Consider the following 25743-nt stretch of genomic DNA (forward strand, 5'->3'; position numbering starts at 1 on the left):
GCGTTTGTCTATTGTGTGAATGAATTTAGGGATGCCATGTTAGCCAAAACATTTTACCCATTTATTTTAAGAAAAACATAGATCGGCAGATGTTACTTGGAAATGTAGACAGAATTATTCCGTGCCATTTTAAAAGGATGAAAGGTGAATGCGTTGAGGAAGGCGCGAAATTTTCAATGTTCAAATTTTCTTACATTGTTTGCAAGTCAGTGTGTCAGGGTATGTACATAATGTTGATCAAAAATGATTCACGCAGTTACAAATTACGAATCTTGTGTACATTATAATCATAATCTTATGCATCATCAATATAATATTATTATCTCTGATAGATTTTTTTTAACATACAACCTGACACTGACTTGCAATCAATGTAAGAAAATTTGAATTTTGCAGTTCCACATTTTTGGGAAGGATAAAATTTGCCTATGAAAATATTTCCCATTAAAACACAATTATTATGATAAATTATTTTATTTCAATAGTATGCGTAATAAATAACTAAAAAGTCCTAAAATTATTATTAATTTCCCATATTTCGGGTAATTTTCCCACGTAAATAACTGAGAACACTGGTCTTTGACGTATTATTTTTTCGAGTGAATGACGTTTGATTTCAATTAATTTCAATATTTTAATGTCGGGAAATAAGTGATTGGATTATTATTTTGCCTGTGAAATGTGATTCCTTAATTTTTGTTTGTTCGAACAGAACGGTTTTTACACAATTTCATCACACAAGACATGTCGTATTCGTGTTGTTTTTTCGCTGCTTAAATGTGTCAACTGTGTGAAGTTTGCACTCGAAGTGGTGTATCAGGGTGTGAATGTGTGCGAGCCGGCCTGTACGTACAGGCAAGCTGGTGTATCCTAATGTCACAGTATTTTGTTGATGAGAATCCGTCCGACTTTTTTTATAGGTCCATGGCGCCAGTTACTTGTAAAAATACTACATTATGGCGTATTGATTGAAGACCATAAAGACGCTACATTAAAGTTTATTTTCCCTTGCATTTAAATCGCTTCAACAATGTACAAAATCAATGCGACAGCAGCGCCATCAGCGGAAATGATGTAATAAATATACCATAGACAGTTTAAATAATAAAAAATGCGTCATTACAATATAAGCTCTTTCAAGTTGCAATAAGAGTGATATTATATTGAGCAGATAAATTGTAGAGTAGCTGTAGAACCATCTTACAGCTCCATGAAAAAAAAAAACTCAATGCTTCCGGTATCTGCCGCGTCGTGCGATTGGTTTCTGGAAATTCGATGCAGTGGCGAAATTCGTCATGGAGAAATAATTTTAGACCTCAATCAAGTATTGTTGACTCAAGGGACTAACTTTAAGTGTGTGTGAGTTTTATGCAGACTGTTAACCGTGAATTGAATATGATAACTAAAATGCAACCTCAAGCGAATGTTGCCGTGCCACAATCTGTCACAACGCAGCCCCAACAAATAGTCGGTGTTCCAGCGAATGCCGTGATCCTGAAAATGTCGGATATTCAGCAAATATCTACAGTGGGTGAGTGTAAAGTTTATGTATTCATTTGTTTTCTATTTGTTAAATTTCGAGATCAACATTCACTTGTCATTGTCGTGGAAAATTTCGATGGTCATTTCCATGGGACAAGTTCTATTGTCTATCTGTGCGTTTGTAACGATCTAGATTTTATTCAGATGAATTATAAAGCTTGCTTTTGTTCAGGACTATTGGAACTGGCACATCGTGAGTACCAAGCGGGAGATTATGAAAGCGCAGAACTGCATTGCATGCAGCTATGGCGTCAGGATGGCACGAACACTGGTGTTCTCCTTCTGCTGTCTTCCATCCACTTCCAGTGTCGCCGGCTGGACAAGTCTGCGCACTTCTCCACACTGGCTATCAAACAGAATCCTTTACTTGCAGAAGCTTACAGGTAAAGAACCCCTTTTTAGCCTTTGTTTACCTAATTCTTATATCATGTGGTTGTACAACTTAGTTCACAATCCTGCTGAATTCTCAGTCATGAAATTATAACTTTTATAGAAAGTGTATCATTTGGAGCATTCATAATCTTATCAATCATACTTATCTTAAAGCCAAACAAATCCTATGAGAATGAAATGAAGATTTTGAAGCATAAAACTGTTTACAGCCTTGCTCAGTATATTGCTCGTATTTAATTCAATTTCTTATTTTCAAAGAATGATTGGCAATGGGTACACATTATTTTGGCACCTTCTGACTATTAAGAATAAGGTCATTTTATTAGCAGGATCAATTAATCAATGCATATGTTACGGCTAAAGATAGTTGTGAACATAAACTTAAGATTAGCCGGCTAAACTTAAGTTTATCTTCGAGAAGCAGCTAAAGTTCGATAACATGTTAGTTTGCGTCGTGATATTCCATCTTTAGCCGGCTAATGTGCACATCAGCCAAAACGAAACGGCTAAAAATGTTTTCGACTAGCGGCCGCCCGCGACTTCGTACGCGTGGATCCCGTTTTACCCCCTTCATCTATCTTAGAAAGAAAGAAAGAAAGAAAAACATTTATTTGGTTCCAACTTCAAATATAACACACAAATAACAAAAATCAAGTACAAGGTAGAACCAAAATTGGCCACCGCTCAGCATGTGTATGCTCTGGAGTAGTAAATAAAACCCAGAACATGACGCTGTTATTCTGTGATGACCATCTTACGCGGTTTAGATTTTTACATACAAATTTTTTTTCCCGCTTACTCCCGTTCCCGTGGGATTTTTGCAATATCCTGTTGTAACTAAGCTTTAAGTTTACTTAGGTACCTGCATGCCAAATTTCAAGCTAACTTAAGCGGTTTTCCCGCTGATTCCCGTTCCCATGGGAGTTTTGGGAATTCCTTTCTTAGTGCACCTACGGAACCTAAGCTACGTCCCTTCCAAATTTTAAGTGTCTACGTGTAATGAAAGTGAATATTATTTTTTAATAAAGTTTTCGTGTCAAAATAGTAAACATTATTACATTGTTTCCTTTTCCATTTCCTTCTACATTTTTAGCCAAGGGCCTGCGGTTACACTTAAGTTTAGCCGGCTAAAGATAGAAGAAACTAACATTAACACCTCGTCGCAGATAAACTTAAGTTTAGCCGGCTAATCTTAAGTTTATGTTCACACCTATCTTTAGCCGTAACACATACATTACATCAAGCATTAATCTTATTAGTAAACAGCTTTAAATAGATAGCAAACAAGAAGTTATCAATTGATACTAATTTAGAATTGATTACTCACTCATTTTATAATTATGAGAAAGCACTACTCAGCTCCTTTCTGAATTAGTTGCATAAAAAGGTTTGAAAAGATAATAATAAGATAAATTTTATCTGTTACATCAGTTCATTAGGCAGTTATCTTTTTCACTGAGTTTTTAAAACCCACAAACATTACAATTTAAATCTTTATTCCTCAGTAACCTAGGCAATGTGTACAAAGAGAGAGGACAACTCCAAGAGGCATTGGAGAACTACAGGCACGCGGTGAGGCTAAAGCCTGACTTCATTGATGGGTACATCAACCTGGCCGCGGCCCTTGTGGCTGCCGGGGACATGGAACAGGCCGTCCAAGCTTACGTCACTGCATTACAGTATAACCCTGTAAGTATTTAAAATAGAATAGTTTTTATTCAGGTAGTAGGGAAGCGCTGGACGCAGTCTGCTACCAATCGATCAACATGGAAAGTATTGGGGGATGCCTATGTTCAGCAGTGGACGTCCTATAGCTATACATACAATCATAGTATAAAAGTTGATAATGTAGTTTCAACATTATGTAACTTAGGAAAAAATATTAGTCAAAAGCAGAATATAAACATAAATGTGAATCGGAAAATAACAAGTACAATCTGGCTTTAAGCCTTATCATTGAACAGCTCATTTTTAATAATAACAAGGTTATTTTTGGTAAACATAAATGGATAGACATATAGATTGGTCATTGTTTACTTGTAAGATCTTTTGTGACCTTGAATTGTAGTTATAATCGTAACTTTGTCGCCGATTTCCGCGTCCATTACCCATTGTTGGCTTTGTATGTCATCATCATACCCATTATAAATATTCCACTCCAAACTTCCATTGCCTGTTTACGTTTACGCTAAAGTGACACATTTGTTATTATGATGCCGGTGAAAAATGTAGACTAATTATTGTTTTTCAACAACATTTTTCTTTCACTCAGTTGTGTGAAGAAAGTTTATGTAGGTATCTAAACTTAGTAAAATACCTATTTTCTTTTTAAACATGACTATGTTATTATGCATGGGAATATGATATTCTGAATGAACATTGCTTGTTGATTTTTAACAAATACAAAAGATTATTTATTAAACTTAACTCTTCTGCAATGATTTGGACCTGAGAAAAAGACTTGATTATTCCATTTATAAAAACTCGATGAGGCGTAAGCGTTTTTTGCAACACGTGCCCTTAACGCGTACTCTGAAGCATGGAGTCATGAGTATTTTGTTAACAGACAGTCAGATGATTCAAGTATGAAATGTCCTAACAAAACGATACAAAGTGATTTCTTCACTTTATGTGATTCATTCTGAAAAATAACCATGAGCGTTGTCTATTTAAATGTAATCCTATTAATTCAATATGTCGTCGAGTCTCGCGCCACGAACTTGATTATTAATAAACAGGCGTCTGTTGCTAGTCGGATCGACGGCATAATAAATGCCTGCTCTTATTATTGGTGGCCTGAAAGATAACATCAGCAATACTAGTTATTCTTTGGTCTTAAGATGTTATCTTGATCAAAGTTATGTTTACTAGGTTGATTGGAAGAATAATATGCCTTATCATATTTCTTTTTATCTTTTCTCTACAAGATTTGTTAAGGAAGTTATTATAACTATTATACTATACATTTTGCCAGTGCCGAAAGATGATGCTCCTTATGCAGGATTACACAGAATTTTATTGTAACTCTGACACATACAATTTATCCATTGCCTACCTACTTGAAAAAAATCGAGGAGACATTTTTATAATAGCTTGGTTCATGGGACACTATTTCAGTACTTATTACTAGAAAGAAATAACTAATGCTATTCAAGTTGAATACAAAGTAATCTGTTTTGAAGATTTCAAATAATATTGTCAGTCAGTATCCATAAAAGCAGTCTAAACAGACCTATGAGTAAGGATTTTAATTACGTTACGTAACATATTTGCCAGGAACAAGTTTTATGAGTTCTTTCCGTGGATAGGTAATAACAGTGCTTATTGTTCCAGGACCTTTACTGCGTTAGGAGCGACTTGGGCAATTTGCTCAAGGCTCTCGGCCGCCTGGACGAGGCTAAGGTAAATACGTTTTGTGCGCCACTTTCCGGTTCGCTCTGAAGTTAACGGGATTCGCCGGCGGTTCCCTTTGTGCCCCAGCAAATTAGTGAACTCTCCGTTTTGCCAGCGTACATTGCAATTGCGTAAATCCTCCTTCGGGACAGCATTTGGCGTCGAGCTCTTTGTAATGGTTTCAACAATGTCTTTCTATTTTGAGCTATATGGAAACCCAGTTTCCGCTTGTTTAAACCATTCAAGTTTCTATGAGGACAAGGCGGAAATATGACGACTTTGCTTGCTGTATTAACACATTTTCTGTCTTGTCTCTCATTTTTATTTTTATATGAGTCGCAAAATATCTTTTAGTGGAGTGTGGTCGTGTATTGATATTTTGCGACAGCCATTGCGTAAAAAACTAAATCAATATTCTACACGTTACTTTGGTTTAGTCATGAATAAAATGAATTGCATACTGACTTAGAATGTAAGGAGAATTCGAGAAACGATCCCGTTTTCTTTTATATTCATACAATCACGCAACTTAACTCAAATAATTCTGAATAAATAAAATGAGTTATGTGGATTCGTGTTTCGTTGTTAAATTAAATGACGTGGTTTGTTTTTGTAATTACTTTAACTACAGGTGTTATTAACTACACAACAGACATGCAAATGCATTATAATTGAATACTCGTATTAATTATTTTCCTTGTTCTATGTCAGCGTAGATTAAATTATATGTATACGATGAAGATTTATTTTTACATGTGTAGAATATTGGTTATTAAATTGAGGGTGCACTAATTTTTAAATTGCCATAATATCACTATGACGAACCAGCCGTATGCGGTCCCGCTAGCTTCATTGTCTTATATTTAGTGAAATTTTCCTTGTGCTTGTAGTGAATACTTACTATACATTTACGAGGATCAAAGGAGTCAGTAGTGATAATATCATTTAGTGGTATGACGTAGTGAGTTTGTTTATTTGTAATATAATTTGGTCATTCACATTCACGCCTGTCGCTATACTCTGCTCGAGACAGCGAGAGTGACAATGATCCTCTTGTATCATAAATATTTTATTTGCAAATACAATTGTAAGTTGAAAATCGGGAACTAGTTTGACTCAAAATCAACTAATTCTATTATATTTTCACAAGGTGTTGTCTGGTAAGACAGTAGGTGTGACCGGAGCTGTATCTAGCTGGGTTACGGTTGGTACCACACTCGCATTCCCGCCGCGATGACAGCATGCCTGCAGCAGGTAAAGTGTGAAAGGTTTGAGGAACTAAGTTTTGACAGGTCATTGGATAAAACTCGTTCTCTTTGACATATCATTGTCGTGCATCTCTTCTCATCGGCTAGGAAGTGAAAGCGGTGGATATCGCTTCTCGCGTTGAAATGTTTCGGGTCTTGATATTTGGGTTTTAACACGAATCTGAATCGAAATTCTCGTCGTTTGCATTTCCTACTGATGTGTGTGGCTCTCGGCGTAGTATCGTGTCGTTAGGGTGCATTTGGCGTAACTATGTTTCTTGATTGGTGCTCGGTTATTTTTCTTGCTCACAATGACCTAGCGCCATTCAATGCATTTGGTGTAATTACTGCAAAACTGGCGTAACGAATTTCAGAAAATCATCACTATGGATATATGCGGACCTGAAATTAACTTGTAATTTTTTCGTGTGTTTAGGCTTGTTACTTGAAAGCCATAGAAACGAGGCCAGACTTTGCAGTCGCATGGAGTAACTTGGGATGCGTGTTTAACGCACAAAGTGAGATCTGGTTGGCAATACACCACTTTGAAAAAGCAGTGGCCTTGGACCCTAATTTCTTGGATGCTTACATCAACTTGGGAAACGTTCTCAAGGAGGCGAGAATATTTGACAGGTAATAAGAATTAGAAATTAAATTAGTTCATAAAACCACTGTCTCGATAATTTATAACATGCACTAAACCGTATTTTTCCTTTCGACAGGGCTGTAGCGGCTTACTTACGCGCTCTAAATCTATCGCCTAATAACGCCGTCGTCCACGGCAATCTGGCGTGCGTATACTATGAACAAGGACTGATTGACTTGGCTATCGACACATACAGGCGGGCCATAGAACTGCAACCCAACTTCCCTGACGCGTATTGTAACTTGGCAAATGCCCTAAAAGAGAAAGGCCAAGTGGCTGATGCGGAGGAGTGCTACAATACAGCTCTACGACTATGCCCCTCCCACGCAGATTCGCTCAATAACTTGGCCAATATCAAACGCGAGCAAGGTTTTATCGAAGAAGCGACGCGGCTGTATCTGAAAGCACTAGAAGTGTTCCCAGAATTCGCTGCTGCTCACAGCAACTTAGCCTCTGTACTGCAACAGCAAGGCAAGCTCAATGAAGCTCTCATGCATTACAAGGAGGCGATCCGGATTCAACCGACTTTCGCCGATGCCTACAGCAACATGGGCAATACCCTCAAGGAAATGCAAGACGTGGCTGGTGCCTTACAGTGCTACACTAGAGCCATTCAAATTAACCCTGCGTTCGCCGACGCTCACAGCAACCTGGCTAGCATCCACAAAGACTCGGGCAATATCCCCGAGGCTATACAGTCATATAGAACGGCACTGAAGCTCAAGCCAGATTTCCCTGATGCATATTGCAACCTGGCCCACTGTCTTCAGATTGTGTGCGACTGGACGGACTACGAAGCGCGCATGAAGAAGTTGGTCAGTATTGTCGCCGAACAACTCGAAAAGAATAGGCTCCCGTCGGTTCATCCGCATCACTCGATGCTTTATCCGTTGACGCACGACTTCAGGAAAGCGATCGCGGCTCGCCACGCTAACTTGTGTTTGGAAAAAGTCCAGGTTCTCCACAAGCCACCTTACAAGTTCCCACGCGAGTTACAAGGCCGACTCCGCATCGGCTACGTGAGCAGTGACTTCGGGAACCACCCGACTTCTCATTTGATGCAATCGGTACCTGGACTTCACGATCGTACTAAGGTTGAAATCTTCTGCTATGCTCTAAGCCCAGATGATGGCACGACCTTCCGCTCCAAGATCGCTAGGGAAGCGGAGAACTTCATTGATCTCTCCCAAATGCCGTGCAACGGGAAAGCCGCTGACAAAATATATGGTGACGGTATTCACATTCTTGTCAACATGAATGGTTACACGAAAGGCGCGAGGAATGAAATATTCGCGTTGAGGCCAGCACCAGTTCAGGTCATGTGGCTGGGCTACCCTGGAACGAGTGGCGCGAGTTATATGGACTATTTGGTCACAGATGCAGTCACATCCCCAGTAGAACTGGCCAGTCAATACAGCGAGAAGTTAGCTTACATGCCGCAAACATACTTCGTTGGTGACCACAAGCAAATGTTCCCGCACTTGCAGGAGCGCCTTATTCTGAGCGACAAAGTGAAGTCTCATAACAGCTTGGGCATTGTAGCCGACAATGTAGCGGTAATAAACGCTACTGACCTCTCGCCGTTGGTGGAAACTACGGATATCAAAGAAATCAAGGAAGTGGTCAGGGCAGCAAGGCCTGTGGAAATTTCACTGAAAGTGGCGGAATTGCCTACTACTACTCCAATCGAAACTATGATCGCTTCGGGACAAGTTCAGGTAAGATACATACTGAATCTGACAGTCTTAGTAATTTTGTTTTAAATTAGGCATTATCAACTCACATTTTTGTTTAATTTTTTTAGACATCAGTCAACGGCGTAATCCTCCAAAACGGCCTAGCAACGACTCAGACCAACAACAAAGCGGCGACAGGCGAGGAAGTGCCACAGTCTATCGTTATCACGACGCGGCAGCAATACGGCTTACCAGACGAGGCTGTAGTGTACTGCAACTTCAACCAGCTGTACAAGATCGATCCGCTGACGCTGCATATGTGGGTGTACATTCTGAAGCACGTGCCTAACAGTGTACTGTGGCTGTTAAGATTCCCAGCCGTGGGCGAGCCGAATCTACAAGCCACTGCGCAGCAACTGGGTAAGAAGAATAACGACTGTTTTGTTTTCTAATTCATTTTCGCGATTGAAAAATCCGCCAGATGGCAATACGTAGACGGGAGGTCCAAATGCTGCATGATTGGTGGATTTTGATATATCTGTCAATGTCATATCAAAAATAACCAATCATGCAGCATTTGGACCTCCCGTCTACGTATTGCAATCTGGCGTATTTTTCAATCGCGAAAACCCTCATTAATTTAAAATTATAATGTAGTCGAATCAGTAACAGACACTCAATGTCAAGAATAGTTTCAAGCTTTGACAAGCCTCCTTACTAGCGTTTTTCGAACGTTTCGTCGTCTCGCCAGCGATTACGCAGCATCGACGCGGCGCAACAACTCTCTTTAACTAAATAACGCGACGCCAGCGCTGCGTAGATCCGGCGTTCGGCAGTCGCTAAGCATTAGCGTCGCAGCGATTTTGATTTGACAAGATAAGATGACGACGTTCACACGGTCCCTATTTTATTTATTTACACTAATATTATAAAGAGGAAAGATTTGTACCTATTTTTGTATGTTTGTAATGAATAGGCTCAAAAAGTACTGGGCCGATTTAAAAAATTCTTTCACCATTCGAAAGCTACATTATCCATGAGTAACATAGGCTAAATTTAATTTTGGAAAAACATAGGGTTCAGGGGTCCACGCGCGCGAAGCCGCGGGCGGAAAGCTAGTCTTTATTAAAGAAACAGCCTTGTTTGATACATGCAGCTTAAAATTAAGTGAGTTTCACATTGGCCTTTAAGTAGGTATTCATGCGATTCGATTTTAAGCTATCTTGTTTCCATGTAAACTTTATCTGACTAAATATTAATTGCAGGTCTCCCGCCCGGCCGAATAATCTTCTCCAACGTAGCAGCGAAGGAGGAGCACGTGCGACGCGGTCAACTAGCGGACGTGTGCCTCGACACGCCGCTGTGTAATGGACATACCACCAGCATGGACATATTGTGGACTGGCACGCCTGTTGTCACGCTGCCTGGCGAGACGCTAGCCTCCAGGTCAGTATAATAAACTATTAAACCGTTCGTTAGTTTCAGCAGGCCTGTTCATCTCCGCGAGTTTACATCGAAAACAAAACACGCACGATTGCCCCCTACAAGAGTACTATTCGACAAGGCCTCACATACGAGCGAACATTGACTCACGCATGCGTATTCTTGTGTATGATGGAAAAAAATAAAGAAAATGGTGTACTAAATACTGCCTAAATAATAATAAAAACACAGAATGTACTTTTTTAAGTTGCCTGAAGACACTGAGAGGTAAATAAGTAGTTAATATTATTCATGATAATTCATGCTAAATCATGTATTTCCTCCGCCATTTTCTGCAGATTGGCACCTCACGTCACATCATTTTACCGAAGTCAGCCCTATAGCTTCGGCGCAGTACCGATCACTGACGTTTGTCAACAAAACTTCTGACAAACTTGCTTGACTCTTGAGACAAGCTAAATTACACCATATTGTTAATGACATTGAGCATACATTTTTTTAAATACCTTCGCGAAGTAAAACTTCTGTACGTAGTACTTATTATTATTCTGTGGTTTCAGTCAAATGACGTCCTGCTGGACAAAGGCATGGCTCCCCAAGGGTGTCCACAACTACCGGTCCTGCGCTGCCCGAGATCAGGCAGTTTCCGCGACCTTCAACTTTCAACAGATTGTAGACTTTGGTCGTCACTCGAGAACTTTTCTGCCTCAGCGGCCATCAGCTGTGTGAGTGAGCTATGTGCCTCGCCTATTGCCACTTGATTGTAGCAATTTTTCGCACTTAGGTTTTACCGCGGACCTTATTTCTGATTCGATGGAAACTCCCGAGCATAGCACGCTCCATCGGCGAGCTCAAAGGGGTGTATGTAAAGTAAAAAATGAATTGGTTCAGTATGTTCATCATGACACAGAACGTGTATTCGTTTGTGATCTGGTATTTCCTTTCTACAGATGAAATAAACACGCTTACCGTAATGCATCATAGTTTAAAGCAAGCTTGCTCCCAAATTAAGCAATTGACCCCATTAGCCAATAATACCAATAAAAACTACTTCACAAGAAACAATGATGTCATAGGGACATTAGCTCATAAAAAGTAAGAGATTGGCTTTGTTAAAGTTAATTTTATTGTTACAGAGTGGCAGCTTCACAACTTAACACACTTGGATGCCCCGAGCTGATTGCGAGGACAAGACAAGAATATCAAGACATAGCTGTAAGACTAGGAACTGATAGGGAATAGTGAGTATGGTTAACCACTGCATTTTTTTACACACCTAAGGTTTGAATTAGCTCGAATCACTGATGATTTATTTTCCATGACAATTACGCTATTGACGCCGCGTTGGTCCAACCTTTGAGGGTTCCATAGTCCATGTTAGAGCAGCGTATAGAGATAGCCAATGATCATCATTAGGTCATTTATGCCCGTTTTCACCATCAATCCCTAATTTTTAAGTGACCCCTATACCAACAAAATTCATATTATGTGTTACCAATAGGGGTCACTTGAAACTTAGGGATTGATGGTGAAAACGGGCATTAGTCTCCATTGCAGGAGCCTAATGCCCGTTTTCACCATCAATCTCAAATTTTTAAATGACCCCTATAAAAACAAAATTCCTGTTATGTGTTACCATAGGGGTCACTTAAAAATTAGGGATTGATGGTGAAAACGGGCATGAATGACCCTGAGACCCTCCAATGAGGACACTGATTTACCGGAGGCAAATGGAGGATTTGGCCTACATTCCTCACACTGGCCAGACACAGGTTGGGGAGGATAGAAATAGTAAAACACGTAAAAATTTCAAAATAAAAAAAAATCAAAATCAAAAATATTTATTCAGTTTAGACCACAAGTGGCACTTATGAACGTCAATAGAAAATAATAAAAAAAGAAAAGGTAGCCCTTATGGGGCACTTCACATACCTTATCTTTTGGGCCCTACCAGCGCTTCGAGACAAACATAATTATGGCAAGTGCTGAGAAGAAACGCCGGAACAAACAGCAACATGCATTTTCGTAGCAACATACTGACCCGAACTCTTTCTTTCAGTTTAAAAGCGATCCGCGCGAAAGTGTGGACGGCCCGGACGGAGAGCCCATTGTTCGACTGCAAGGCGTACGCGACCGGCCTGGAAATGCTATACTCGCGCATGTGGCAGCGGTTCGCGCGAGGCGACCGCCCCGACCACATACAGGCCGCGGACAAATAGGCGAGCGCGCCCGCCAACTCCGCCAAGAAGCGACGCTGGTGCTAAGCGGACACAGACCTGATCAGTACGTTTGTTTCGTGGTAGTGGCTATACTAAGACTCGTGTACACATCAGACTAAATTTTAGTGCTAAAATCGCTCTTATTACTTACAGGGCAGATATGTACCATCTTAGACTGCATCTCACTTAACACCAGGTGCGATTGCGGTCAAATACCTGCCTTGGCTAGCATAAAAAAAAAAAAAAAAAAGTAAATAAGATGCCGCAGTGGTTAGTTTGATGCCGTCGTCTGAACTATAATGTGTCAGTATGCGCATGAGTTTGTCTTGTTGATGACTACGTAATTCCATGAGAAATACGCAATTGATGTTTATAGCTTTGTCAATGGAGACGAGCGCTGAGACACGTGGGTAGCGAAGGGACACGTCCCTATTTTATACCCATATAAATTTAACTCTTGCGCATATTTTATAATGATACAGTGGTTTAAAGTCCACCACACTTCCATTTGCACTGTAGTCTTGTCACTTATACTGTGCTGGTCCATTAGAATGACAGCAGAAACGACCAGATTTTTGTGTAACAAAATTGTTTATTTGCTATTTATAAACTGATCAGGTCTGATGTTATTGCTTAACAGAGTGACTGTGAACAAAATGACTCTTGAACAAAGTGATAAGTGAGGATCGTGCAGAAAAGAAGGCAGAACTGAAGGACATTTTGTAGTGTTAGCATTAACATTTTAAGCAATATCTAAAATTGGAAGCCACAGGATCATCCACAAACATGTCGTTTTGACAGTTTTCTAGTCAAGGGCCAACAAATAGGTTTCAAGCCTATTGATCTAAAATATTTGCCCCATTGTGTAGTGATCTTTTGCTAATTGCAAGTAGAAAACTTTTTTACTTTTGTGTCAATATGTAACCATTAGAGTAAAGAGTTGTGGCCTTGCTGTGCTTACTTAATGTGTCGAAAAATAGAATTCACGAGTTTCCCAGTCAGATACCAAATCGAGACAAAAATTCAATGGGTTTAAAATGAACTTTAGTATGAATACTATGTGAAATCTCTCTTGGTAGTTGATATTAATGTGGCTGTGTGAAACTTTTATGTAAAGTTATTGCCAACATATATTTTTCTATTAACATTATTGAGTCAGCAGCACCATTATTGACTGCATTTGTCCCACTTTGGCTGTTTACAAACTTTTGCTTATACCATTACCATAAGTATATTGTATTCATAAGACACTAGGACATCTTAGGCAACGTAGTATTGTAAGTAAGTATCATCAACTACTAAGCAATACCATCGCAATTGGGATCTTGCTTTGAATGAAAGGAATTGAGAATGTATTTTGAAAGATCTGTCTCTTTATCTACTTGTGACGAAATTCAATTAACGTTAGGAATATCTATATTTTTTCTATAGAAAAGTTTTACTTAAAACTTTATTTTTATATTATATCGTGTGACTGCTTTTGTAGGTTTTAGCTGTGCGATATAACCATGAAATTGGAAGACATGATTTGTTATTAACTAACATAAAATTAAATATAATTTATTTTTCTCTATTTTTGATTTAATGTGCTGTTGTGTTATGGATTTTTTTTTAAATCGTATCAAACATGTTGATAACTTTTTATGAATGCTTAACTTTTCTCATTTAGACATGATCGAGAGGATTGTTGTAAGACGACTGTAAGCCTAGGCACAGAACACCGATTTTTTGTCGGTCGATAGTTCAGTCGGGCAGATAAGTATGGGAATGCGTGGAAGTGCGCTCATTACAACGATTGATTCATACAAATTAGAATCGGGCCCAACTATTGGCCGACTAAAAATCGATGGTCTGCGCCTACGCTTAGGTTTTGACACATCACATTAGACAATAGACAACTGAGTTCCTTGATGATAAAGATCAAAACTGTTTTAATATACATTAACAGTTATTTTAAAACACAAGTTGTAAAGAATGTTTTGCAACCATTCTCAGGCACTGAGCAAAGTTATGAATACAAGAAATGTTTTTAAAACTGATTGAATGTTATGAGTAGTATAATGAGAAATAGCTATTAACAATATTAAGTCCGCAACCGATTAAGACTGAATATCGAGCACTGGAGCTGAGGCGGCGAAATTAATTTCAGTGGTTTTTGTTTGTGGGTGACGTATAAGGGCTATATACTACGGTTAAGTAATTATTTGTGATAGTGTGATACGAAAAGGCTATGCTGATTAAATTAAGACAGATATAGTTTTTTCTGATAGTATTAATATAGACGATTTGAATGCATTATGATGTCCAAGATATACCCATCGATACTCGACCCATCAAAGTCATGTGTGTGATTGAGTATGAGAAAATGTATACAATGGAGAATTCATCGAATGGTGGTTTTTGTAGATAGTACTTTAAAAATATTTATGATGGTTATTTATTACGACATGATGAAATTACAGGATAAACACACTAGCTTTGTTGATTACATAATACTAGCAATTGTTAAACGAATACCAGATTAAGCTTCAAATGTTATAAAGTAGATATCATTAAATTCTAATGAAATGTAATAAAATTACCTCAAGAAGAAAAGTAAGAAAACACGGGGAGCGTCTAAGATACATTTGACATAATTAACTAGATAAAGTAATACATACACATGTATTAGACGACTGATGTTTTCTTTTCTAATCTAAGGAATAGTACCATTGTTAGAGACCTAAATCAATCATTAGTGTAAGCTATAAAATCGTACCTAAGCGATACCTCTTTCTTTTATGATTCAGTTGATTTTAAAATTGTAAATATGAAACTCTTTTTAACTCCAAATATAATAAGTATAAAAATATCATTGTTGTTTTACTTATTCGTTAATTCTTATGATTAGGAAGTATCTACTTCATAGATAAACGCTTGTAAAAATAGATACCTATTTGAGAGACCTGCACAAACTTTTCTATGGACATAAAGGCTTCTTCGAAGGCCCAGTCCAGTGACAGTGTGACGTGCTAATTTTGGGACACCATGTATATCGTTAGTCTAGTCCACGACCTTTCGGATATTTTTTTATTATTTCGGATATCCGAAAGTTTCGGCTACGGTTATGGATTATCTGTGCTTTAAATGCAAATGAGGGCTATCGTTTTTATACTTAACAGTTGGCACCCCTGGCGATTGACAGTACCTTACTCTACAGTGGCGCCATCTTGATGAGTGCAAATGCGATAGTCCTCCTACCACTTTAGCGCTCACCAATTGGTGCCACTGTCTTCGCTACTAGCAAGTGACAGGACCTTACTCTACAGTGGCGCTAACTGGTGAGCGCTAAAACGATAGCCCTCATTGCAATAGTTGTCCAACACGGTTCATTATTTACGAATAGAACGGACACAGAAGAGATTTCTTTGGCATCTGTCACGCTCCTTTGCAGCTATCATCATCTCATGGAAAAAGGCTCATGCACTTCAAAATACTTAATCAGCGTATAAGTAGACATGCTTGACTCTGCCTACATCCGAAACTTGAATCTGTTACGGTTACGGATATTTTTTTATTTCGAATATCCGAAAGTTTCGGTTACGGTTACGGATATCCATAACATTTCTGATAGACTTACTACGATGTTGGTCGTTGATGTCTTTTACACTCACTAGTTGCGCACGCGACTCCACCCGTTATCTTATTTTAGATGAAGAAAACTTATCGATCGTAAAGTGATTATTAAGTTTGTTGTTCGACGATGTTTACCGCTTTCCAAACAACTACTCTCACCGGGTTATTAATTTATGCTTCACACTACGAGTATTTACTTACCTGTATGTAAAGTAAATACACACGCTAACACCAGTTTTTGCAAAATTAAAAGAGTAAAAAGTTCGTATAAACTAAAATTGCGCGCGCCTTAACGAAATTCGTTCAATATGCGAGAAAAAATTCTAAAAGTTTTCCCCCACGTGTTGAGACAATCACAGAGGGGCGCGCACTTTTACCTTTGATTTGGAGGTAATGTAGGTAGGTATGAGACTTAACAGTATGTGCCTACTAGGTACGTTTATATTTTCACATTACTATTGTTTTCTTACTTTTGTTTGAATGAAAATAAACCTATTGTATTTACTTCAAGAAAAAAAGCTCTATACAAGCTTTTAGCAAGACTGTATCGTCTTCATATTCTGACTGTATCGTCGTAAACTGGTTAATTTTATCATTATATTGAGTTCATATTATAAGTATTGCTATTGACTTATAAATAAACGGCAAACATTAAACTACGTGATAGAAGCACATAGAAGTCATAATTATACTAAGGCTGGGTTGCACCATCTTATTTTAACTTTGACAAACGTCAAAAATCTCAAACTCCATACAAAATGCACCGGTTATCGTCATAGTTACCGTTAAAGTAAGATGGTGCAACTCAGCCTAAGTTACAAAAAGCTCGATGATTCTACATTCAACAAATTAATTTCAATTAAAAACGGAGTAAGTAATTTGGTACTGTTTTAGTTTTATGTTTGATTCTCTACTTTGATTTGATTAAATGAAGAGAGCAAAAATGAAAGGCCGTATGCCGTATTGCGTTGCGTTTGTTTGAAAGTGACATCTTTATTTTTTGTTTTATATTTTCATTAAATTTTTTAAAAATCTTTTCAATCCTGTCCTTGACAATGTTTAAATAATGTCATATGTAAATGTTACACATGCTATGTATAATGTCGATGTATAATCTCAGTCAAGTCACATTTTATTGTTATGGTAGAGATTAGGATTGATTGAATCTAAGTTTAACTGTGGTTTAACTCTATAAGATTTCATGTATTAGTAGTTAATATTTTTGTTTATAATATGTTTTTGGTTTCCTGTTAATTTCTATAATTAACGAACATCGCATTATCTGGTAATAAGTAGGTAGGATTAGACCTTTAGATTTTTTGCGAGTTTCGGTATAATTTAGCAAATGGGATCTTGATTACAATTCCTTCGGTGATTCTGCGAAATAATCTCAGTCCCCATAAAAATAACTAAGTAGCATAATATTGTCAACCTTGGACCGAATGCTTTAAGATTTTATAATCCATCATTATTGTAATACGAGTAACATCTCTTGGTGAGTGCCGAGTAAAAAATATTTTAACTTTATCTAACAAAATGAAAATTTGAAAAATATGTAAAGTGCCTTTCCGTTGCTTTTATGCCCAAACAAAACAAACTTCTAACTTTTTCAGTTGCATTTATTAACTCCGTCCGCAGGATCATTTATTTTAATAACATTAATAGAAACAGAGTCACGTAACGGTTTCCGTTTTGTACAAAAGTCGAAAACTACGGGGGTTACTTACTTAAAATGCGGCAGTAGAATGGTGCGATGGTGCGGAGTGTTCCCCGAAGGCGGCGCATTCATGGCATTTCATTGTACGCGGCAGTCGCGGGCCTGCCTCCGCGGGGGGATAGCGTGCCGAGCGACCGCCGACCGCACGACCGCGCTATTTACAACCCCGTCACATCATTGTTATCGAAACCGTTCTCACAGTATCGCGTCGCGAACAGCTGAACATGAAGCAGCGCCGGTCGAGGACTAAATCATACGGACCTCCATTCATAGAAATTTGACAAGTGACGAAAATGACATGGACACAGTGCCGTTTAAAATGATAATCAACGCGATACTCTTTTGTTTAGTGATGGGCGCGGCGCTTACGGAAGCGCCTGACGATGCAGATGCCTGTTTCCGTGTGTCCGGTGACAGTGGTGCGGTGGAGTGCAATGTACGGACGTTGTCGTCGGACAGGGATGTCGTCGGTTCGATGCACTCGGACGGCGCGCTGCGGATCGCGATCCGGTGCAGCCCGCTGTTCCTCGAGAGCACGCTGCGAGACCACCACTTCGGCAGGATGCAAGGTTTGGCGGAGATATCCATTAATAACTGTAAGATACTCCGGCTGCCCGGCAACGTGTTCGAGGGCCTACGCGGGCTGAAGACGCTGAGAATCCGCTCCAGGAACAACGAGTGGAACAACAACAAAGAGCTGGAGCTGTCCTTGGGCGCATTCAACGGCTTGAGAGAGCTGCACACGCTGGACTTGGCCTACAACAACATAAGAAAGATACCGTCCGACCTGTTTTGTGCACTGGAAAACATAATTTCTCTTAATCTGACGAGAAACAAGATCAAGTTTGTTGACGAGTTGGGTTTCGGGCACAAGTGCGGCTCGACGCTGCAGACCATCGACCTGGGCTACAACGACATCATGTCGCTGCCGGCGGACTCGGAGATATTGCATTTACGACGCCTCACGCAACTCTTCCTCCAAAACAATAAAATAAGCGAGTTGCCGGGTGACGTCTTTAGTGATTTGCTTTCACTCAAGGTTGTAAATCTGTCTGACAACGCAATAAATTATTTACCAGAAGGGTTGTTTTATAACACGAGAGAAATTCGTGAAATTTATATGCAAAATAACGAGCTGGAAACTTTGCCCAAGAGAATATTTAATCGGTTGGAACAATTGCTCGTTTTAGATCTTTCGGCGAACAAATTGAGGAGCGACCAGATAGAAGATGAAACGTTTGGTGGGCTAATAAGATTAATCGTGCTCGACCTGTCGCACAACGCGCTCTCACGGATCACTCGGAACATGTTCAAGGACCTGTTCTTTCTACAAATACTCAGCTTGAACAATAACACCATAGGGTTCATCGAGGACAATGCGTTTTTACCACTATTCAACTTACACACACTTAACCTGGGCCAAAATAAACTACACGTCATAGAAGACCACATGTTTAATGGACTGTTTATATTGAATAAGCTTAATTTAAATAATAACATACTTTCTTATGTCAGTGAGAATGCTTTTAAAAATTGTTCTGATTTAAAGGAGTTAGATTTAAGTTCGAATAAGTTAACTAAAATTCCCGAGGCAATTGTACAATTATCGTTATTGAAATCGTTAGACTTGGGGGAGAACTTACTAACTGAGATAATGAACAGTTCGTTTCAAAATTTGTCGCAGCTGACCGGTTTGCGCTTAATCGACAATCAAATTGGAAACCTTACAGCGGGTATGTTCTCCGGCTTGCCTAGCCTGCAAGTGCTCAATTTGGCGAAAAATAAAATACAGTCGATAGAGACCGAAACCTTTCAAAGGAACACGCAATTGGAAGCGGTTCGGTTGGATGGTAACTTTATTTCGGATATAAATGGAGTGTTTGTGGCATTGACGAAATTGTTATGGCTAAATTTATCAGAAAATCATTTGGTGTGGTTCGATTACGCGTTCATACCAGGCAGCCTCAAGTGGTTAGACATTCACGCCAATTTTATTGAAATACTCGGCAATTATTACAAAATTCAAAACGAGTTACATGTAAAAACCTTAGACGCGAGTCATAATCGTTTAGTTACACTATCGCCGATGTCTATACCAAACAGTGTAGAGCTTCTGTTTATAAATAACAATTTCATTTCGAGCATTGAAACAGATACGTTTTTAGAGAAGAGAAATTTGACGCGCGTCGATATGTATGCCAATGAGATTGAAAGTTTGGACGTAAATAGTTTGCGTGTTTCGAGAGTGCCCGAAGATAGAGCATTGCCAGAGTTCTACATTAGTGGTAATCCCTTCAGATGCGATTGCACAATGAAGTGGCTTCTGCTCATAAACTCGATTACTTCCAGACAGTACCCGCGCGTCATGGACTTAGAGAATGTGATATGCAAGGAATCCTACGTACGCGGCGTGAAGTATCTGCCGGTCAGCTCTCTGCTCCTCAAAGACTTTTTGTGCAAATACGACAATCACTGCCCTGAAAACTGCAATTGTTGCGATTTCAATAACTGTAACTGTAGAATTGTTTGTCCAAATAACTGTTCTTGTTATCACGACTCTACGAAATCAACAAGCGTCGTCGATTGTTCTGTAAAACAATTGAAATTCGTACCTCCATATTTTCCAACGGATTCCACCCATATTTATTTAGATGGAAATGTTTATACAGAGCTAAATGAAACTATTTTCAATTCAATGCGCGAAGCCCTTGTTATATATTTGAACTCCAGTAACATCATACATATTCATAACAACACTTTTAGTGGGCTCGGTGGTCTTAAAATATTACATTTAGATAACAACAAAATCAAACAATTGCGCGGATTAGAGTTTTCGAAATTGAGTAACTTGAAGGAGCTGTATCTTCAGAGTAATGTTATAGAGTTCATTTCCAATGAGACGTTTAGCTCTTTAGGTGCTTTAGAAGTTTTACGCTTGGATGGAAATAGACTCGTGAACTACGGATTATGGCATTTAGACAATAATAAAAAGTTGCAAACGTTATTCATTGGTAGCAATAGCTGGTCGTGTGATTGTAAATATCTACAAGGATTCTTAACGTACGTGTCGCAGAATGTAGAAAAAGTAATCGACGTTAATACCTTGTGGTGTATAAACGAGAATGTAAGACCGGCGAAGAAGCCATTGAATTTAAATGTGACAGTTTGTAGCGAAATAAGCGATGGTTCAATGATAAGCGCTTTCTTCGTTTCCCACAACTTGCCGCTACTGGCATCGGCTCTCACCGGGTTTATGCTCATTTTGTTAATATTAGCTTTAGTATTTACGTTTAGATACGCTTGCAGAATGTGGTTGTATTCCAACTGTGGTATAAAGCTCTCGCCCCTCGCGGGTGCATTTAAAGATGCTGATAAGCTTTATGACGCTTATATTTGTTATAGCCCTAAAGACGAGGAGTTCGTTGTGGAGTCATTAGCTCGGGAATTAGAGAACGGTTACCCGTCTTATCATCTCTGTTTGCATTACAGAGACGTTCCCCAGTTCGAAGCCACGTACGCCCAGTTCCCCGACTTGGTGGTCGAAGCGACGGAGGCCTCGAGGCGTATCATAGTAGTCCTAACAAAGAATTTTATCTCGACAGAATGGTCGCAGATAGAGTTTCGACAGGCCCTACAGAAAGCGCTTCGAAAGAACCCGCATAAATTAATAATAGTCGCCGTAGGGCTCGTCCCACGAGATCCGGAACTGAAGTCGTATTTCAAAACGGGTTTGGAGATAACGTGGAAAGAGAAACGGTTTTGGGAAAGGTTACGTTACGCGATGCCACTGTCGAAGCGCCACGGACAGAAGTTGAAAAGACTTAACTACGGGAGGAATTCTAATACTTATACTATGGACGCGTCTGTGTTGAACAGTACTTGCCAGACGCTATGCGGGAAGTCGGCAAACTCGGCGGAGCGCTCGCCGTGCGACCGACCGCTATCCGAGCACATATACTCCACGATAGATTCGGATTACTCGTCCACTGATTTCCATGGGCGGCACCATCAACCGCAGTCTGTGGTTATGCAGCACACTGTGCAAACGTACCTGGTGTAGAGCCTCCCTAACTCTAGGAAATTCGAACGATCTCGCTATAATTGATCCATAAGCCTTAGATAGCCTTAGGCGACCGCTATAAACCTCCTTTGTTACAGACGAAAATCGTCCATTGTAAATAATAGAACTTTAAAATCTATTTCTAGTTTGTAACTTTTGTACAATGATACCAAATTTTCGCATTTCTAACGATTTGCTTCTTCGTATTTATTACTTTTTTAATAAAAAAAAACTCTTTAAGTATTAAATTGGAAAGACTGTAAATTATTGTGTAGATGTAATTATTCAATTGGCTGATGTTTGTATAGGTATGTAATTAAAGAAGTTTATGAAAGCTACTGAGATTTTTTAATACTATGCCTTTCTTCCGGATATACCAATTTTAGAATGAAGATATAAAAATGTTGCGAGAGCGGAGACATTAAAATATAGGTACATGTTTTATTCTGTTTTCCATTCAGTTTTTACGAGCCGGTCTAGAGATGTAGCAGCTGGTCCGCGTAAACAAAATAAAATGATCCGTATGTGGCACACACTCGCGGGCGTGCATTTGTATGTTTCATTAGTGCTCCAATTCACATCCCGGCTATTTGGCGAAAAAGGCAGGACATCTGCAGTAGCTATCATATCGCTGTACCGCAATAATGTGAAACAAACCCTTTTTATACCCTATTTACAGCCGCCCTTCATAAATAGCTTTCGCTGCTCAAGCTCATATTATTTTTATATTAAATGAAAACGTTGAATCGAAGTAAAATATTCTATTGATGTTCGTCGGTAAGACACCAATAAATTGCATTCGCCTTGGCAATCTCGTATCTAATAAATATCAAAGACAGATGCCTCCAGTACGGTGGCGCCGACAAAAAGTGTGTATCGATTCTGTATTTTTTTAGGCAGGCTCGGAACCAGTCGACCGCCGAATGTCTTTATAAGAAAATGGAACTGCGTTATGCTGTGGGCTGCTTCAAATACACGTTGTTTATTTTAGCTTTTGATATAACCCTTCATCGATGCTGAATTCATCGAAATTTATCAGGAACCAGTTAGGCGAGTGTTATTTTTGGGGTCCCAATGTTTTAATATTAACTGATGTTACTTTTTCCTTATCAGAAAGGTAACTGTAAAGGTGTAGGTACTATAGCTAAAGTAGATATCACGAATCACTATTTTCACTTATCAAGTGAAAGTCTGCTTTCATCTGTTTGTGGTAATTTCGTGATAAAGTATTTGGATTTTGAATTGACCGCAAATCAAATAGTCACAATAAAGCAGTGTGATAGAGAGTTCATTTAAAAGTATAATGTTTTCTCGATTGATCAAGATTTAAGTATCCAGACAAGATGAGGGACAATTTGGATTCTGGGTCCATCAGCGAGGTACACTCCAAATTGGAAACTGGAAGTCAGTCCAAACTTGAAGCAAAATTCATCCGAGCGATCTATTAACGGTAAGTAGGTCAACATATACGTATATCAAGACGAATTTATCCTATTGTCTGAAGTCCTTGATCTATTATGCCTAAGCACTTCAATGTGTGTAGGCAGTATTTGTTTCTGGCGTAGGTGTTGCCTTGAAAGAAAGGTTTTAGACTAAAGCTAATCCTATTAGAACGATACTCATTTATATTTAATTGTTCAAACGAGTCAGGTTGTAAATAAAACAGTCGTCTCTATTCCATGTCTGGTGTTTTGTGTGTTATCCATTGTAATACTCGTATCATAAATGCGAAAGTAGTTCTGTCTGTTACGTTTCACGTCTGAATGGCTTAACCATTTTGAAGATAAGTATTTACATACCTGTTTTCTTTCGTAAAAATAAGTCGCAAATGAGTTGAAAAAGAAAATATTATCGATATGTGATGAACCTTGATTTCCGAAAAAACCTTGATGTCGGTATGTGATCGTGAAATTGAAAACTTCGAAATCTACCCTTAAAAAGAAAGTAATTAAAGAAATAGGAAGAAATAATGTTGGAAGTGATATTCAGAATTTTAATCCAATAGTCATTTATAAAAGCAGAAGTTTCTTCTAAAAGGAAATTTAATTAACTGGTAATGTAATGAAAATATTATCTTTCTTTTGCGCTCTTCTTAAGAAAGTGTCCCGTTTTCTTTTAATAACGAATCTCTCCCACTGTAAGGTCTTCTTATGTTTTCTTATAAGGGTACGTAGGTACCTTGAAGGTAAAGTATATTGTTGCCTTGATATTAAACGAAAAGTGTGAGTAGGGGTGGCGAATATTCCTTTGTCAAAATTGTTTCGAGGCGCCTTTTGAAAATGTAGAGCATTCATATTGGGTTTCGACTTATTACGAAAATAACGCCTCTCTTGCTTAGTGGTTAGAGAACTCACTCCAGACGTCAATTTCAATGTGTTTTATTTGGAAATCTTCCCGGATTTCCAGATAATACTCACTGAAAAATATCTCTGTGTAAAATTGGTCCTTCTTGATACGACAGGTTTAAATCCAAGTAATATTCGAAAATGCTGTTCTTTATAAAAAGTCTGAAAATTGAAAGAGTATCGATCGATTTTAGACGTATCTTCATTACTAATATATCTATATTTTTTTAAAGATTATTAGCAATTTGTATTGCCCAAATTACTAATAATCTTTTACTATTGTAATAGGTCTAAATTCGTTTATTTTTTATTATCAAATAATCTTTGAAACACGTGATATCCCAAGGATTCTTATAAAGAGAAATCTTGGAACTTCCTGGAATTAATTTCGGGAAAAACTGAACTTCCTTATTAAGGTACATTGTATGGATTTCTATAGAAAATTCTTTAGTGACAAGTCTCTTCAGTCCGTTTAGTACTTGCCCAATAAAGGGTAAATTAAAATAAAAAGTAAAATAAATGAAATATTAGACAATGATTTCAAAGATTACTGTAATAAAGATTATGGAAATTGATAGGAATAGATGATTGAATATTGAAGGACACCTAAAATGTAATGTTTTGCTTATGTATATTTTTATACATAATATTATGATGCAAGTATGGTATCACCCCATCCAATTTCTAAAATCAAATCAGATATTTCGCTCCGTATTTTACGATGGCCCTCCGACCCGACCCATAAAACTCAGCCTGGCTAGACCCGAAACAATGTAGATATCTATACCTGTTGTATTTATCTATTCACGGTACGCTGGCCATCCATTATAGTCCATTTACGAGTATTCTTTTATTTACGTAGCGCAGTTACATTGAATTAAAACGCCGGATGCAGAGGCCTTCCTAAATTACATCACCATTAAAAGGGAACTTGCTTGTCATTGTGGTGTCTCTGGGTAAAAACTTCGTATTATTTTATAACTGGATTTCGCCTGCGGCTGTTTAGAACTGAAAACCACTGCCGTCCAGTGGAGACTGCTCTTTGTATTTGTATCGCATGTTCGCATTAAACCAGTTTATTAGATACAACCTTCAAAACACACACAAAGCTTTTTTTCTTGGATCTGAAAATGTTCCAAATTAGTTTTATACTGTTTTATCATAACTCATTGCATCACCCTGATGGAAAGTGATGATCAAGCCGAAGCTTCATTCATGGAGAAGCTTTCTTACTTGCAACTTCCGAACACAACACAAAAATGCTGTTAACATTGTTGTCATGGCGATAAACTTACCTTACTTTCAATAAACTTTTACATTATGTAGGTTACATTAATTTACGAAGCTCAGGTCTTTTTATATATTTTTTTAACTGCATAGTACTGTAGTGTACTGTATTATAAATTGGCTTTTCAGTGAAAAGTGAAAAGTTTTTATTTAAGCTATT

At 38.5% G+C, this 25743-nt stretch overlaps 2 protein-coding genes across 3 annotated transcripts; both read left to right on the plus strand.

Moving 5' to 3' along the window:
- The first annotated feature begins 1238 nt into the window (after positions 1-1238).
- Positions 1239-15410, plus strand: LOC135076273 (UDP-N-acetylglucosamine--peptide N-acetylglucosaminyltransferase 110 kDa subunit). 2 transcript variants are annotated; one of them, XM_063970754.1, is made up of 10 exons: positions 1239-1531; positions 1715-1925; positions 3441-3624; positions 5269-5337; positions 7012-7208; positions 7298-8939; positions 9026-9317; positions 10163-10343; positions 11477-11581; positions 12400-15410. In XM_063970754.1, the coding sequence occupies exons 1-10, from the start codon at positions 1369-1371 to the stop codon at positions 12557-12559; spliced, it is 3204 nt and encodes a 1067-aa protein (XP_063826824.1). In that variant the 5' UTR covers positions 1239-1368; the 3' UTR covers positions 12560-15410. The 2 variants fall into 2 exon arrangements, with proteins under 2 accessions (XP_063826824.1, XP_063826825.1); XM_063970755.1 differs by lacking the exons at positions 1239-1531; positions 1715-1925; positions 3441-3624; positions 5269-5337 and adding an exon at positions 6480-6582.
- Positions 15411-17996: 2586 nt separating this feature from the next.
- On the plus strand, positions 17997-22289 carry LOC135076272 (toll-like receptor 7). Its single transcript, XM_063970753.1, has one exon. The coding sequence runs from the start codon at positions 18190-18192 to the stop codon at positions 21949-21951; it is 3762 nt and encodes a 1253-aa protein (XP_063826823.1). The 5' UTR covers positions 17997-18189; the 3' UTR covers positions 21952-22289.
- Positions 22290-25743: the final 3454 nt, after the last annotated feature.

This window comes from Ostrinia nubilalis, chromosome 11 (genome assembly GCF_963855985.1).
Source record: "Ostrinia nubilalis chromosome 11, ilOstNubi1.1, whole genome shotgun sequence".
Taxonomy (NCBI): domain Eukaryota; kingdom Metazoa; phylum Arthropoda; class Insecta; order Lepidoptera; family Crambidae; genus Ostrinia; species Ostrinia nubilalis.